Genomic DNA, 14,677 nt, shown 5'->3' with positions numbered 1-14,677 from the left:
GAAATAAACTAGATTCCCAAGAAACTGCTGACCACTGGGTAGCCTCTTAATTTCAGTTGGGTTTGTTCTGAACCAATAAGGCCTTAATTTCTCAGTTGAAGGAATTTACTAGCCCTCTCTTAGAAGCTGTATGTCTCTAAGTACAGGTATGCTGATTTTTACACCACAGAATTTCTAACACTTTATAACTACAGTATTTGTTTCCACTTAATCATAAGGTTCTCACCCAGTTTTTTGTCCTGTATGTAAATCTGACAAGACTTGGCATTTGATAAATGGTTATTGATAGCCACACAAGCGTTTTTCAGAAAATCGATTGTCACTTGCTCCTTGAAGAGACAGGGTAGGAGAGAAAACTGTTTATATGTGTGAAGTGCCTTTTACTTCTGTTAGGGATAGTGGTGAGACAGTGGGAAAAAGGGATAGTCAGAAGATAAGAGACAGAAGACTTTAGACCTGAGTTTGTTGGCAGAGCAAGAGATGAAGAAGAAAACTTTGTCCTTTGTGTTAGTCATTGAGCATAGATTTGCATTGCCTTTATAAACTGTTGGAGATCTTCCTAAATATGTCACCTAAACATACCAGCACATATTTATTCATCTTTTCCAGTGTTGTACAACACTAAAATCTTTAGACAGTTTCTTTTTTCCCCAAGTTATTATGGTTAAAAGGTATAGTTATGGCTTAACTATAGCAGATACAAACAGAATTTACTGAAGAAGTTTCTTAACCCACAGGAGCATCAGATACTGTGAATCTTGAAATTTGATGAAAGTATTTTCATTTCCTCTTTTGCTCCAGAAATAATATTCAGACACTAAAAGAAGCATCATGATCAATTCTGTTAACTCAGAAAGCTTCTAACAAGGATTATCCTTTAACATACTGGAGAAAATAAAATAAAATTTGCCTTCGTTTAAATTAAACAACTAGGTCGGGTGCCGTGGTACACACCTGTAATCCCAGTGGCTCCAGAAGCTGAGACATAGGGATCCTGAGTTCAAAGCCAACCTCACAATGAGGTGCTAACTAAGCAACTCAGTGAGACCCTGTCTCTAAATAAAACACAAAATAGGGCTGGGGATGTGGCTCAGTGGTTGAGTGCCCCTGAGTTCAATCCCCAGGACCAAAAAGAAAAAGAAATTAAACAACTAGCTGAAATGTTTATTTGATACAGTTCTTATGCAGACCAATTTATGTAGCTATTGAAGAGTAACATTTGAGCAATGGAAAAACAGCAGAATTTAGATTTGTTGCAACAGCCCCACCTAGCTGCTTTACATAAAAATGATTTCCTAATGGCTAGAAAGTGTGATTGCTTTATGTGTTGATTGGTCTCTTGTTTATTTAATACTTCAGTGTGTGGAGAAGAAACTGATCTCTGAGTTTAAACTAATCCTATTATTGAATGACTTTATGTCAGTGCTTCAAAAGATAGCACTGATTGTGTTCTATTTGACAGTGGCATACTAAAAATGGGAGCATGTAAATTCTATTTATAAATATTTACATATTTATAAATATATAAAAGATTTTATATTTTTGAATAGATTTATTTTTTAGAGCAGTTGTAGGTTCTGACCATGTATCCACCATTATATATACACAATAATTTCACTGCCCTAAAAATCTACCATACTCTGCCTCTTCACCCCTCCTTCCTTGCAACCCCTGGCAACCACTAATATTTTTACTGTCTCCAAAGTTTTGACTTGTCCAAAATGCCATGTAGTTAGAATTATACAATATATAACTTTTTCAGATTGACTTCCTTCACTTACTAACATGCATTTAACCTTCATGTCTCTTCATGGCTTGATAGCTCATTTCTTTTTAGTGCCACATTAAATTCTGTTGCCAGGATGCACCATAGTTCATTCACTTTCTGGAGGACATCTTTGTTGCTTTCAAGTTTTGGCCATTATGATAAACAAAGCTTCTATAAATACCTGGGTGTAGGATTTTGTATAAATTTTCAGCTCATTTGGTTAACTACCTAGAAACATTATTACTGGATCATATGGTAAGGGTATGTTAAGTTCCGTGAGAAACTGCCAAACTGTCTTCCAAAGCAGCCATACCATTTCCCACCAGTGGTGAAACAGAATTCCCTGTTGTTTCACATCCTCACCAGCATTTGGTGCTGTCAGTGCTTTGAACTTTGGCCATTCTAAGTGTGCAGTGGTATCTTGTTTTAATTTGCAATTCCCTGTTAGCAAAGAATGTTGACCATCTTTCCTTAAGCTTACTTGCCATCTGTATATCTTCTTTGTTGAGGTGTCCAAAGAACTCGTGTTTTGTATTGTTTTGTTTTTTAATTGGGTTGTATGGGGTTTTTGTTTTGGTTTGGCTTTTGTTGCTTGTTTGGGTTTTTTATTTTAAAAGTTCTTTCTGTATTTTGAATATCTTCTATCAGACATGTCTTTTGCTGCAACTGTGTTTCTCTCAGTCTGTGGCTTGTCTTACTCTCTTAATTATGCCCCTTTTTTTGGTCTGCAGATTGATTATTATATCATAAAGAATGTGGCCATTTGGAAGTTCATATTTATATTTCAAATACATAAAATGTTCCACATCAGTCTTTCCTTATCAAACTTTAAATTTACTTTTCAGCAACATGAAGTGGAACTTGCAGATATGGCTTGGCAGATTTTTTTCTCTGAAGCACTATTCATGCATAAGGATGAGGGAATGGAAAATGCTTTACAGTAGTTTTTATGAAATCAGTTACTTGACAGTTTATGAAGTATTTCAGATTACTTTATAGCGCTGTGTTGTACTCCTCAAAAACACATAGGGTTTGGTAATTTTCCTGGTAATGACTTATTTCTCTAAAACTAAATTCTAGGAACAGTTTGAAGTGATAGTAGTTAGTTTTCTTTTATAGCCTGCTTTTAAAAAAAAATGTAGTCAGCACATTTTACAATTGTTTATTTTTGTAAAGGATGGGTGAAATAGGATGATTTAATCTTTTAGTCAAAGGAATATATCTGTAATAGTATAAGAACTGAGTTTTATCTTACCCTCTCCATTGTGAAAATAAAGTTCTTTGTTTCCTGCCTAATTGAGTTTACAGATAGAATTTCCAGACCTTGGTTATTATGTTAATTTACTGACTCCTTTCACTGAAAAGGATCAGATTTCTGGCTAACAAGCTCACTACCTACTCTATCCACTGTTTCTCTGTTCCACATAGTAAATACTAAGCTTAAAATGAGGGGAGACAGCCTAGAGTATGAAATGGAAAGAGAACAGTTAGAAAGACATCAAACTTTAGGTGAACAGGAAATAAATCTACTAAATGAATTGAGTTTTTGCTCTTTTTGCCCTGGACGCTTTAGCTTTTTAATGAAAAATAATACGTGGATTCTGTTTTTTAATAACAATCCAGAGAGAATTAATGTTGGGGTGATATAATTAGGTTATTCCTCCTTTCGAAAGACATATTAAATAAGGGAGTATGTACAATGATAATTTATATTCTTAGATATTTTCCAGAGTAATCAGAAGCTTAGAAATAATCCTTTATAAACAAAGGTTTACTTACATAAGTCTTTTTTTTCAATTGGAGATTAATGCTACATTATATTATGGCCTATTGCTGGAAATACCAAGTAAGTACTGGTGTTAGAGTACTATGTGCTATTTTACACAAATAAAATAGACAAATTGTTTACTTTTAATTCTTTATAATTTTTATTACTGTTTATAATCTAGTTTTCTGAAGTAGAAGTTATTAGAAATTAAGTTGTTTGGAAAGTTGAATTTAGCATTTTTTAAAAATCTGATAACTGAATAAAGAGAAATAAATTTGAATTTACTGACATGATTATATCGTATGATTTTCCAAAGCAGAGTAAAACAGGATGGGACAGCCTCCTGTATTTGTATGAGTACAGAGAAAATGTACCTACATTTATTATTTATTAGGGGTTTTTATATTGTTGCAAATAAGTAAATAATTGTTGTTTGCTACAGATATTTTAAAGATGATAATACATTTTCATTGTAGCAGAACAAAACAGTATGCAAAAGCTTCCCATACTTTGGAGGGAGTTGAGGGATCGCGTAAGTATGACCAATTGGCAGGACCATGGATGGTCATTGTTTCCCCAAATCCAAAACTTGAAATTTAAACTGCTTTATATTGATGGGATCAAATTTACTAGTCTACTACATCACAGTTCTCCTCTTCCCCTTATACATGGACTCTATTTGTATTGTAAGACATTTAAGACATTTCCAAGTCTGCATCTACAAAGATGCTCCTTCTTTTACATGTTGCTTTCATTTTATGAAGAGGCCTATTTTTAAATGTGCTCTATATAAGTGTATGATGGTCTATTTTTAAAGAAATGTCAATGCTAGGACATCCTTAAGAATAAAAAGGACTTCTCAGATAATTCTTATAATTTTAACATTAGTTATCTGAAATGCTTTATGTTCACAGGAGGAACAGGCAGCAAAATTGAAAGCTGAGAAGATCAGTAGTCGCCCTAGAGGAAGATTAAAGAGGCACAAGTGAAAAAAGGTGATATTCAGGCTTTGCTGATTTGGGATTTTATCAATTGTATGGATTTATAAAGAATTGCTGGGCTGGGGTTTGTGGCTCAGTGGTAGGGCGCTTACCTAGCCATGTTGTGAGGCACTGGTTTTGATCTGAGCACCACATAAAAATAAATAATGAAATGAGGTGGTGTGTCCCATCTACAACTAAAAAAAATCTTTTTTTTTTTTTTTTTTTTTTTTTTTAAAGAATTGCCTTATTTCATCATAGTTCCTCTACTTTATGGAGTGGTAGGAGGGTATTTCTTCTAGTAATCTATGTTTCTTGTAAGATTTTTTGTGTGGGTAAGCTCCATTACATAGGAATAATTTTCATTCTGAATTCTAAAAGAATAAAATATAAAGGTCTCTTAATACTCTTAGCTAATTGTATCTTTAAAAGGACTAATTTACTTGATATTAAATTTTTAGCCTCTCTTTTGATAAATTCATTTATTTGTTTTAATTACAAAGATATTAGCAGAATATTAGTCAATATTAAAGAAATACTTTTCTAAAATTCCAGTATTTGGTCTTCATTTAATTTTATTTCTGCCTGTTCCAGCTGGTGATTAGAGTTCCACATGTCTGATGACAGTTCAAAAACAATGATGGTGGATGAGCGGCAGACAGTGAAGACAAGTGCTGGATAACCTGATGGACAAATCCACTGTGGTTATAGTTTAGACTGGTCTCTGGTAGAGACCATTTCTGAGTTACAATGGGTTAGTAGATATCATTTCTTTAGTTGCTTTTTAATTTCTGTGCAATCACAACAGTTTTCATATTGATAGAAGCATTTTTTAAGACATCTTCATATTTTTTCCTATAAAATTTACCATGCAGTTTATTTACCTTTTATAATTTTTTTTCACATTACTTTTTTTTCTCAGTTATTTGAGAGTTCTTTGAATACTACACAATTTCCTCTTTACTTTGGTTTTAAAATGGTTAAAAACAAAGTTTTTTTTTTTTTAAGAAAACAAAATACATTTTCCTTCAAATAAAACTGCATACATCAATGCATTTACTAAGACTTAAATTTATTTGCATTTATAATTAAATCTGAACCACCATTTAACTTTCAGGGCAAACAAACATGAACTTATTTCAAAGAATCAGTATCTAGAAACATGTTCTTTAATGTATGTTCAATATAGATGACATATTCTTTGATAAGTTAGAAAATATATTTATGTTTAAAAATTAAGTACTATCATGGACCAAAGAAGAAAATCATCTTGGAAAATTCGATTGCTGAGAACTAAATATTGTTGACAGTACTTGATATCAAAATTTATAAAATGCAACTAATGTGTTTATATTTTAAGAATGGGATGGATAAAAGCTAAAAGCTAAAGAATGATGTGCAAGTCAGGATACCTAGATTCTGTCCTAAGTCTTACATGTCAGTTGTTGTGACCTGTGTAAGTCACTTCACATCACCAGGCCATGTTTCCTATGAGGGAAGACCAAATATTTGTAAGGGACAAGGACTGTAGCATCAATTAAGATTCTGTAGTTCTTGATGTGAATTACTTCACAGGTTTCATGTCTTATAATTCTGGTAATACTACAAAATATTGATTATTTATTTGGATAGAGAGAATCTTTGAAGACCATGAAACTTGGTTGAAAATCTTCTTAATTGGACAAGAGATAGCCAAAACAAGCTTATATTTATGGAGCGTATAGAAAAATATGCACTTTTCAAAAATCCACAGGTACGACTGAATAATTACAGAAGTCAGGGTTTTTAAATATTACCCTATTTAATTCTCTTATTGCTAAGTTAATAGAGTTAAAAGATTGGCAACCACTTGATTAGAGCATAGTAGCTGCAAAACCCCATGCAAGCATTCAATCAGTACTGCTGAGGTGGAAAGTCAGCTGGGCCCACTTTGGGCCCAATTGTGAAGTTTCCAGTCCACAGAGCCAGATGGGGTGACACCCTTGGCAGAAACAGAAGTAGCTCTAGGGAGTTACCAGGCTTCTCTGCACTAATTCAGAGCTGTTTTGAACCCAGCAGTTTCTTTGGTGAGTTTCACATCTCATCAGAGGGGAAAAAAAAAAAAACTATCTTAAGCCATTATCCAGTTGATATTATTTTGACTTCGTTTTTTAAATTTCTTTAAAAATTCCAGTAGTCTTTGATTATAAATGGCTCCACATTCTCAATATGTTATTTTGATTATTTGGCATCTTTCCTCATCCCAAAATAATGTTTGAGTTTGTACTTCCCAATATCCATTTTGTAAAAATCAGTAGACTAGGGTCTGTGGCTGCATCTCAGGGGCAGAGTGTTCGCCTAGCACATGTGAGGCCCTGTCCTCACCACATAAAAATAAACAAATAAAATAAAGGCATGCTGTCCATCTATAACTACCAAAAAAAATTTTTTTAAATCAGTATACTAGGTAAAACAACTCCACCAAAAACAAAGTAGTAATGAAAAAAAACAGTAGCAGTGTTAAAAGAATTGAATAGTTACCCTTCAGGCTTAATCTTAACATATCTTCTGAATATGTTAGTGAAGATATATACATATTTGAGGGTGTCAACATATCTTATCAGTGACTACCAAAAATAATTATACTACTGATTACAGTCCAGATTTTAATTGAGCCAATCAAATGAAATACTATAGTCTCACAGAATTTGAGGTTCTTCTTAAAAATCCAGAACAATCAAATTTCCTCCATCTGGATCTGTTAAGCACAGCATATTTTAAGGAAATCTGCTTTACTTGTACTTAATAATTTGTAAACCCTTTCGTGTACTTTAAATGTAGCTTTCATTAGATATCCCATAACATATTTGTCAGCCGTTGCATGTAATGTCACCTCAGGACTTGGGAGAAGGCAGTTTGGGGAATGATTCATAGCAAGTGTTTAGGCAAGAAGCTAGGGAGCTTTTTGATCATTCCCCTCACTCCACACTGGCAGAAATTGAGAGTTTCCTGTTTCTCTAGAACAACTCATATACACACCTTTTAACAAGGGAACAGTAGAATGGGTTATCCTTTAACTTTCATTCATTGTTTTTTCCAGAATTATCTTCTAGGGAAAAAAGAAACAGCTGAAATGGCAGATAGAAACAAAGAAGTGTTGTTAGAGGTACGACTCCTTGCCCCTTCTTTTCTGCACATTATAAAATTAAAATATTAAGCACCTTTGAAGCCTAGTATATCAGTCCTCCATATTCATAGTTTTAACAGTTATTAGAGAAGCCTGTATTCTTTGATAGCATGAGGGAGAGAATTCGACTGTGTAAACATTAGGTCATTGAAGAGAACCTTTTAAAAACTATTCTTTTAACAAGCAATATTCTAGTGGACCAAAAGGAGTAACAAATTTTAGCGTTTGTCAAGTTAGGAAGAAAGACCTGGTCAATGAAAGATGTGATTGTGCTTTTTACCAGCTTGTGAGAGAAATTTGAATTTAACTAGCAGTTCATAGAATATTTCAAGCCTTAGCTGTAACTTAAACAACTTTTTAAATTATAATGATCATTTTTGGAAAATCTTATTTTACAGAGTAATAAATTTTAAACCTATCTGAATTTTTGGCCCTTTGGTTTTTTATGATTTTAAAGAACTAAAATCAAAGAAATTAGTTATTGAAACCTGGATAAACTCTTACCAAGAAGGCATTTATGAAGATGACTTGGTTTTTTCCTAGTGATACCAGCTACAAATAAGAAAATCTTTATGATATCTAGTTTATCTGTACTTCGAGGAGAAAAGAAAGGCTTAAAATGTCCTGTGTTATTATTTAATAAGAATTTTTTTCTTTTACAAATACATGATAATTTTTAATATTAGATTTTTATCTAAGCATAGGACAGTAGAATTTAGAATTTTATTATTTTCAACCTAGTATTAAATATTTTAAAAATAAATTACCCTTCTAGATCATATAAATGATATAATTTTTAAATTTGTATTAATTATTCACTTGGCGTATTGCTTTCTTTTAACTTTGTTCCTCTTTAGCTTCACAGCTAATCTATTGTGTTGTTAATAGGAGAAAAATTTTAATATTTATGTTAGCCCTGACATTTTTATTAAATGCTATTTAGATATGCATTTAAGTACTATTGTGGGCAAACTCAGTTTGATATTTCAAGTTAGTTTTTCTTCCAACATCAGGTAACGTTTATAAGAAGATTCAGTATTTTATTTAGACTTTTTTTTTTTACTTATTAAACGTTTTGGGATTTCCTTTAGTGGTTCAAAAATAATTCATTACTGTGTTTAGAGTATTTACGGTAGAAAGTTCTAATTCAGTAAAATTAGCAGCATGGTTTTATACAGAACCATTTTGACTTAATTACAGTGTCATGCATCTCAGGGGTAGACACACCTTTTTTCCTGAGAATTCAAGGATCATAAGTCTTTTCAAATCATTTTATTTTAGGAATGTTTCTGTGGAAGTTCTGTAACTGTACCAGAAATTGAAGGAGTACTTTGGTTGAAGGATGATGGCAAAAAGTCCTGGAAAAAACGTTATTTTCTGTTGAGAGCATCTGGTATCTACTATGTCCCTAAAGGAAAAGCAAAGGTGTGTCCCTTTTGTAGGCTTTTGAGTCCCCCTCATTAGCTGATTGGTCTTAATCTGGGCTGAGTGTGCTGTGTAGAAACACTGATCACTTTGTTTATAATCTAAAGAGGAGGAAACCTGAGAATTTTCACTTCTGATCATTAGTTGGACACATCTTAATTTTCTTACCAAATTCAAAAGCATAGTTTTATTTATTATTTTGGGGACTCCTGCTGGAGTACTTTTTATTTTTGTTTTGTTTGTTTTGTTTCTTTGCGGGGGGATTAGTTCTTTGGAATTAAAGCAATTTCAATCTTAGTATGGGTTTTTGCTATTGGTACCTTTGATGTAGCTTTCGTCTTCTGTGCTTATTGGGGTTCAGGACTGTTTTAAGCACTTTACAGTATCATCTAGTCTTAAACCAATCTCATCACCATTAATTGTCACCCCTATTTAACTGATGAAAAACCCCCAGTTCAGAATTAGTGTATTCGATGTATGCATTATAGGCACTGAACTACTTGGTATTTTCTTGTTCTTTCTGGAAAGCTCGCTTGTATTCTATTGATTGTAGTATACCATGCTTTATTTAAATTATCTTTAAAATGCCAATATTTCTAAACAACTCAATGTTCATTATGAATTGCAAGGCAATAAGCAAAATGGACTGCCTTTTTGGTTACATTGCAGATCAAAGAACCATTTATAGGGAATCTCATTGTCTTCTACAAGGTCAGCTGTAATTTCTACTTAATGTCTTAATTCTCCAACTAAAAATTGTTACCAGATGTAATATTGCCTTGTGCCCACATTATTGTCAATTGTGATCTTTTCGGTGTTTTTTATCTTAGGTCTCTCGGGATCTGGTGTGCTTTCTCCAGCTGGATCATGTCAATGTTATTATGGCCAGGACTATCGGAACAAATACAAAGCACCTACAGACTATTGCCTGGTGCTTAAGGTAAGTATGTTCTCTTTTTAGGAATTTTAATTGATGTCAGAGTTTACTGGGCATTTAGAATAGTTTGTATCTCTATTAAGTAAACTATTTTTGCTCTGTTCTGTAGGTTTAACACATTGCTTTACACATAGATGAAGGGACATTGTAGAATAATTTGGATCTCCATCAAGTATACTGTTTTTGCTTTATTCTTACAGGTTTTAAAAAGGAATGGTAGTACCCCATTTTTGTACAATGAATCAAAATGTGTCTGTAAAAATAAACTATTTTAATTAAAAAAATTAAAAAAAAAAAAAAAGGAATGGTAAGGCTGAGGATATGGCTCAGTGCTAGAGTACTTGCCTGGCATGTACTAGTCCTTGGGTTTGATCCCCTGCACTGCAAATTAAAAAAGGAATGGGGAAGGGTGGTAAGGAAAAAAAGCATATTATGCTATAGCTGATCCTTAACTACTTAGCCCTTATTATATTAGTGGAAATAGGAGTGAACTAATTATAAACTTTGAACTGTAATACATAAAATATAAATTATAGACCCTCTCATTAAATACTGAACTTTTTTTTTTTTTTTTTTAGACATTTTAGCCAAATGTGGAACCCATTTTGTTTTAGTTTTCCTGTACTTACGCAGAAGAACATCAGAGGGCACTGTGCCCAAGTGCAAAATCTACTGGCTGTCTAATCTAGAAATAATTTTTGGTTTTTTTGCCCCGCAAACTAAAGCCATAATAGCCTGTGCTGTCCCACTGTTTGGGGGAGTTTTTTATTCCTTTAATTGAGCTTTTGAGCTTCTCTAGTGTGCGCCCTTTCTTTTCCTTTCTATTTTCCTCTCATTTTCTCTTTTACCCTGCAGGGAGACACTCTGTTTGCTTAATAAATTCCCTTATATGATTTCCCGTGTCCACCGTGGTTCCGTGGGATTTCCCTTACATCTGATTGTATCTGTAATTTTGAGACGAACACACATTTTTAGTGTTTTTCATGGTCTAGAACATTGATAAAGACACCACACAAAAATTCAGGAAACTCCTGTAGATAATTATGTTCTCATTGGCTCCATCTTAGCAACCCCTTGTTAACCTCTTAGGTCTACCTGCTTACATCATGTTTGATTTCTCATTTTTCTTAGAATTATCCATTTAGTTTTAGGGTAGTATTTGTTTGGAATTTTAAGTTGGAGTTTTGACTGCTTTTGATAAAAATTAGTTTTGTTACATGGCATTTGGGCAGACCCTGTGCTGCAAGAGAGGACCTACATTGTCAGGAGAGAAAACAATGGGTATTGTTTTACTAACCTTTAGTATTGTTTAGGGCTTATTATTTAAAACTTTGATATAGTCTTCAACAAAGTTGGTTGGGTAATAAATGCTAATGATAGGAACTGAGTTCTACAAGGCACAACAGAATAGGGTAAGTGGATTTTACATTGATTTCTCACACGATAGATCAGATTGATTAATCTTTAACACTGCAGATATGTAAGTGGTATTGGTAGCCATCTATTCATATAGCATGAGAACATATTCAAATTGCTTATTTATCATGGGTTTCCATATCAAATAAATGTGTTTGGAGAGTTTTGGAAAACCTAAATGCTTTTAAACTTCTTTCTGATAATTGACCATAAATTTAAATTTTTTCTAGGCAACAGATAGCCCTTTTTTCCCCCCCAGAATGTCTGAAAAAAGCAAGTAGTAATCATAAGTCATTACATCCACACCCAGTGTGATTTAGGGCTATTCTTCCCAAGGAAGGTAGTGGTTTAGGCCCAGTGTAGTCAAAATAGCTAATGTCAGTTTCTGACATGTGCATGCTATAGCCAAGGTCACATTGGTGGTCAGGTCATTCATGTCTTCCATCCAAGCCTCAACTGCCAAGTACAGAGCATTTTGGAAACTTTGATGATGCCACTGAGAAGCTGCTTATTCTGCTGGAGAGTGCACAATACATTCCTGCAGTCTGGTAGAGGGAGGGGCCTACAAAGCAGTGCTCATTTATCTCCACACAGCCTCAGGTATGGCCAGGTGCTGTACTGTGTGCTTTGTGTATCAGGTCCTCATATTCACCTCCAGAGGAACACTGGAAGCCTTATTAAAGGTCTCTCCTTTGGATTCTTCTGAAGCCGTGATTTCAGTGTGTTCAAAGTGAAATCAAACATTCTCTTCCCATTTCATAGTCTTAAGATGAAGAATTCTATTGACTTAACTACTTGATGGTTAACCTTGATGGACTTTGTTTCTTTGAAATGTAGAAAGAATATTTGGAAGTTTCCCGTGATGTGAAGGGTAACTTCAACTTGGACATCTTGATCTAAAATTTCACACAAGTTTGAGCTTGTAACAATACATATGGGCTATCTTATATGTCCCTATGGCCACATGAGATACATATCCTCCTGGCCTGTAACTTCTCAGGATAGGTTTAAGCTTTGCTAGTTTATTTTCCCTCAGTTCTGTAAGAGACTTAGTTGTATTTTGTGTTCAATCTTGTAGCACCCACAGATCCAGAAGAAATCTCAGTATATCAAATACCTTTGTTGTGATGATGTGAGGACTCTGCACCAGTGGGTCAATGGAATCCGTATTGCAAAGGTATATTTCCTTTCAGTTTCATGATGGAATAAGGAGGTTTCATGAAATGGTTTTGATTGTCATGACAGTTATTCTGATTGTTTCATATCCATGATTTTGCCGGAGTCTAGTTTCCTCAGGTCTAAAGTTTGGTGCTTTAAGTATTACCTTATTACTTGGTTATTGGAATGAACTTATAGCAGTTGACATTCATGGAATAATACTGCTGACGGTAAAAGCTTAGGTAGCATCAAAGTGTTTGTTTTGGCTTTGGAGAATATATTATATGATTCTTAACCTAAGCACAAAAAATAAAGTAATGATCATTTACCATCCAGATAATGGAGCACTGTCCTGAATAGTGCTAAGGACCTGATCAAGAATTGATCAAGGTCAAGAACTTGGGGTGACATTCATATTAAAAGAAACTGGGAATAAAAGGAACTTAACATCATAAAATCAACAGGCATAAAGCCATCTTCATAGTGAATGGGGAAAAACTGAAAGCATTTCCTTTAAAATCCAGAACAAGAAAAGGATGTCCATTCTCACCTCCTATTCAATAGTACTAGAAATTTTAGCTAGAGCAAGTGGGTAAGAAAAGGAAATAAAAGGAGTAAGAATAGAAAAACAAGAATCCAATTATCACTGTTTGTAAATGATATGCTCCTATACTTGGAAGATCCAAAAAGCTCCACCAGAAGACTGCTAGAGCTAATAAACATATTCAGCAAAGTAGCAGGTTATAAAATCAACATAAACCAATAATGAATCTGCTGAAAAGAAATCAGGAAAACAGTCCCATTCACAGTAACCTTAAAAAAGATAAAATACCTAGGAATAAATCTAACCAACCAGGCGAAATAACTGTACATGCTATAGACTATTGAAGAAATAAATTGAAAAAGAAGATGGGAAGGTCTCCCATATTCTTGGATAGACAGAATTAATATTGTTTAAATGGCTATTTTACCAAAAGCAATATACAGATTCAGTGCAATCCCCATCAAAATACCACTGAGAGAAAATCTTTGTTGGCTACTCTTCTGACACAGGATTAATATCAAGAATATATAAAAAACTTAATACTCAGAAACCAAATAATCCAATTAATAAATGGGCAGATGAACTAAACAGACAATCTCAGAAGAAATACAAATGACCAACAAATAAACATGAAAACATGTTCATCTTTAGCAGTTGAGGAAATGCACATCTAAACTACACTGAGATTTCTCCTCACTTCAGTCAGAATGGCAGCCTTCAAGAATAAAAGCAATATTAAATGCTGGCTGAAGAGGATGTGGAGAAAAAGGGACACTGTACACTGTCGGTGGGATTATAAATAAGTAAAACCACTATGCAAATCAGTATGGAGGTTCCTCAAAAAACAGGGAATGGAACCACCATATGACTCAGGTATACCACTCCTTGGTATTTATCCTGAAGAACTGAAGCAGTACATGCATCCCCAGGTTTATAGCAGCACAGTTCACAATAGCCAAACTATGAAACCAGCCTAGATGTCACAGATGAATAGATAAAGAAAGTGTGGAATTTTTAACCAGCCATAAAGAAAAATGAAATTATATCATTTGCAGGGAAAACAGATGGATCTTAAGAACATATGTTAGTGAAATAATCCAAACTCAGTCAGAGGTCATGTGTTTTCTCTCTTAAGTGGAGTCTAGAGAGGAATAAGGAAAAGAAAATGGAAGGGAGATCAGTGGAGCAGAGGAAAGGGGTCTGGGACAGGCAGGAGTGGAGAGAAAAGGGAAATATTGGGGAATGATACTTGCCAAATTATATTGTCATATTGTGTGCATACATGTATATATTAACAATCAATCTCACTATTATGTACAGTTATAATGCACCAAAAAAAGATGTGGAGGAAAATATTTGGGGTGAAAAAATATTTACACCTGTAGTAAACATGACCCACATCCACTGTTGACATCTTGCTCGCCTTCTACAAATGAGGAAAATTAAGAATAGGTTATTACTTGCTAGTATTAAAAGACTATGGAGTGTTTTATATATTAATACAAACTGTGAATC

The 14,677-nt window shown here is 33.8% G+C and overlaps 1 protein-coding gene across 1 annotated transcript in view; it reads left to right on the top strand.

Annotated features, from left to right (window-relative positions):
- RAPH1 (Ras association (RalGDS/AF-6) and pleckstrin homology domains 1) overlaps nucleotides 1-14,677 on the top strand; it is a 73,201-nt gene that overhangs the window by 49,940 nt on the left and 8,584 nt on the right. Inside the window, 12 exon segments of the mRNA XM_079130712.1 lie at nucleotides 4,451-4,498; nucleotides 4,501-4,531; nucleotides 5,122-5,180; nucleotides 5,182-5,209; nucleotides 5,212-5,274; nucleotides 6,149-6,166; nucleotides 6,169-6,269; nucleotides 7,596-7,661; nucleotides 8,964-9,107; nucleotides 9,938-9,980; nucleotides 9,983-10,047; nucleotides 12,539-12,637. Of these exon segments, the coding sequence (XP_078986838.1) occupies nucleotides 4,451-4,498; nucleotides 4,501-4,531; nucleotides 5,122-5,180; nucleotides 5,182-5,209; nucleotides 5,212-5,274; nucleotides 6,149-6,166; nucleotides 6,169-6,269; nucleotides 7,596-7,661; nucleotides 8,964-9,107; nucleotides 9,938-9,980; nucleotides 9,983-10,047; nucleotides 12,539-12,637 (765 nt within the window).

Source organism: Sciurus vulgaris (assembly GCF_902686455.1).
Source record: "Sciurus vulgaris genome assembly, chromosome: 3".
NCBI lineage: Eukaryota > Metazoa > Chordata > Mammalia > Rodentia > Sciuridae > Sciurus > Sciurus vulgaris.
This window is presented reverse-complemented; position numbering and strand designations above follow the sequence as displayed.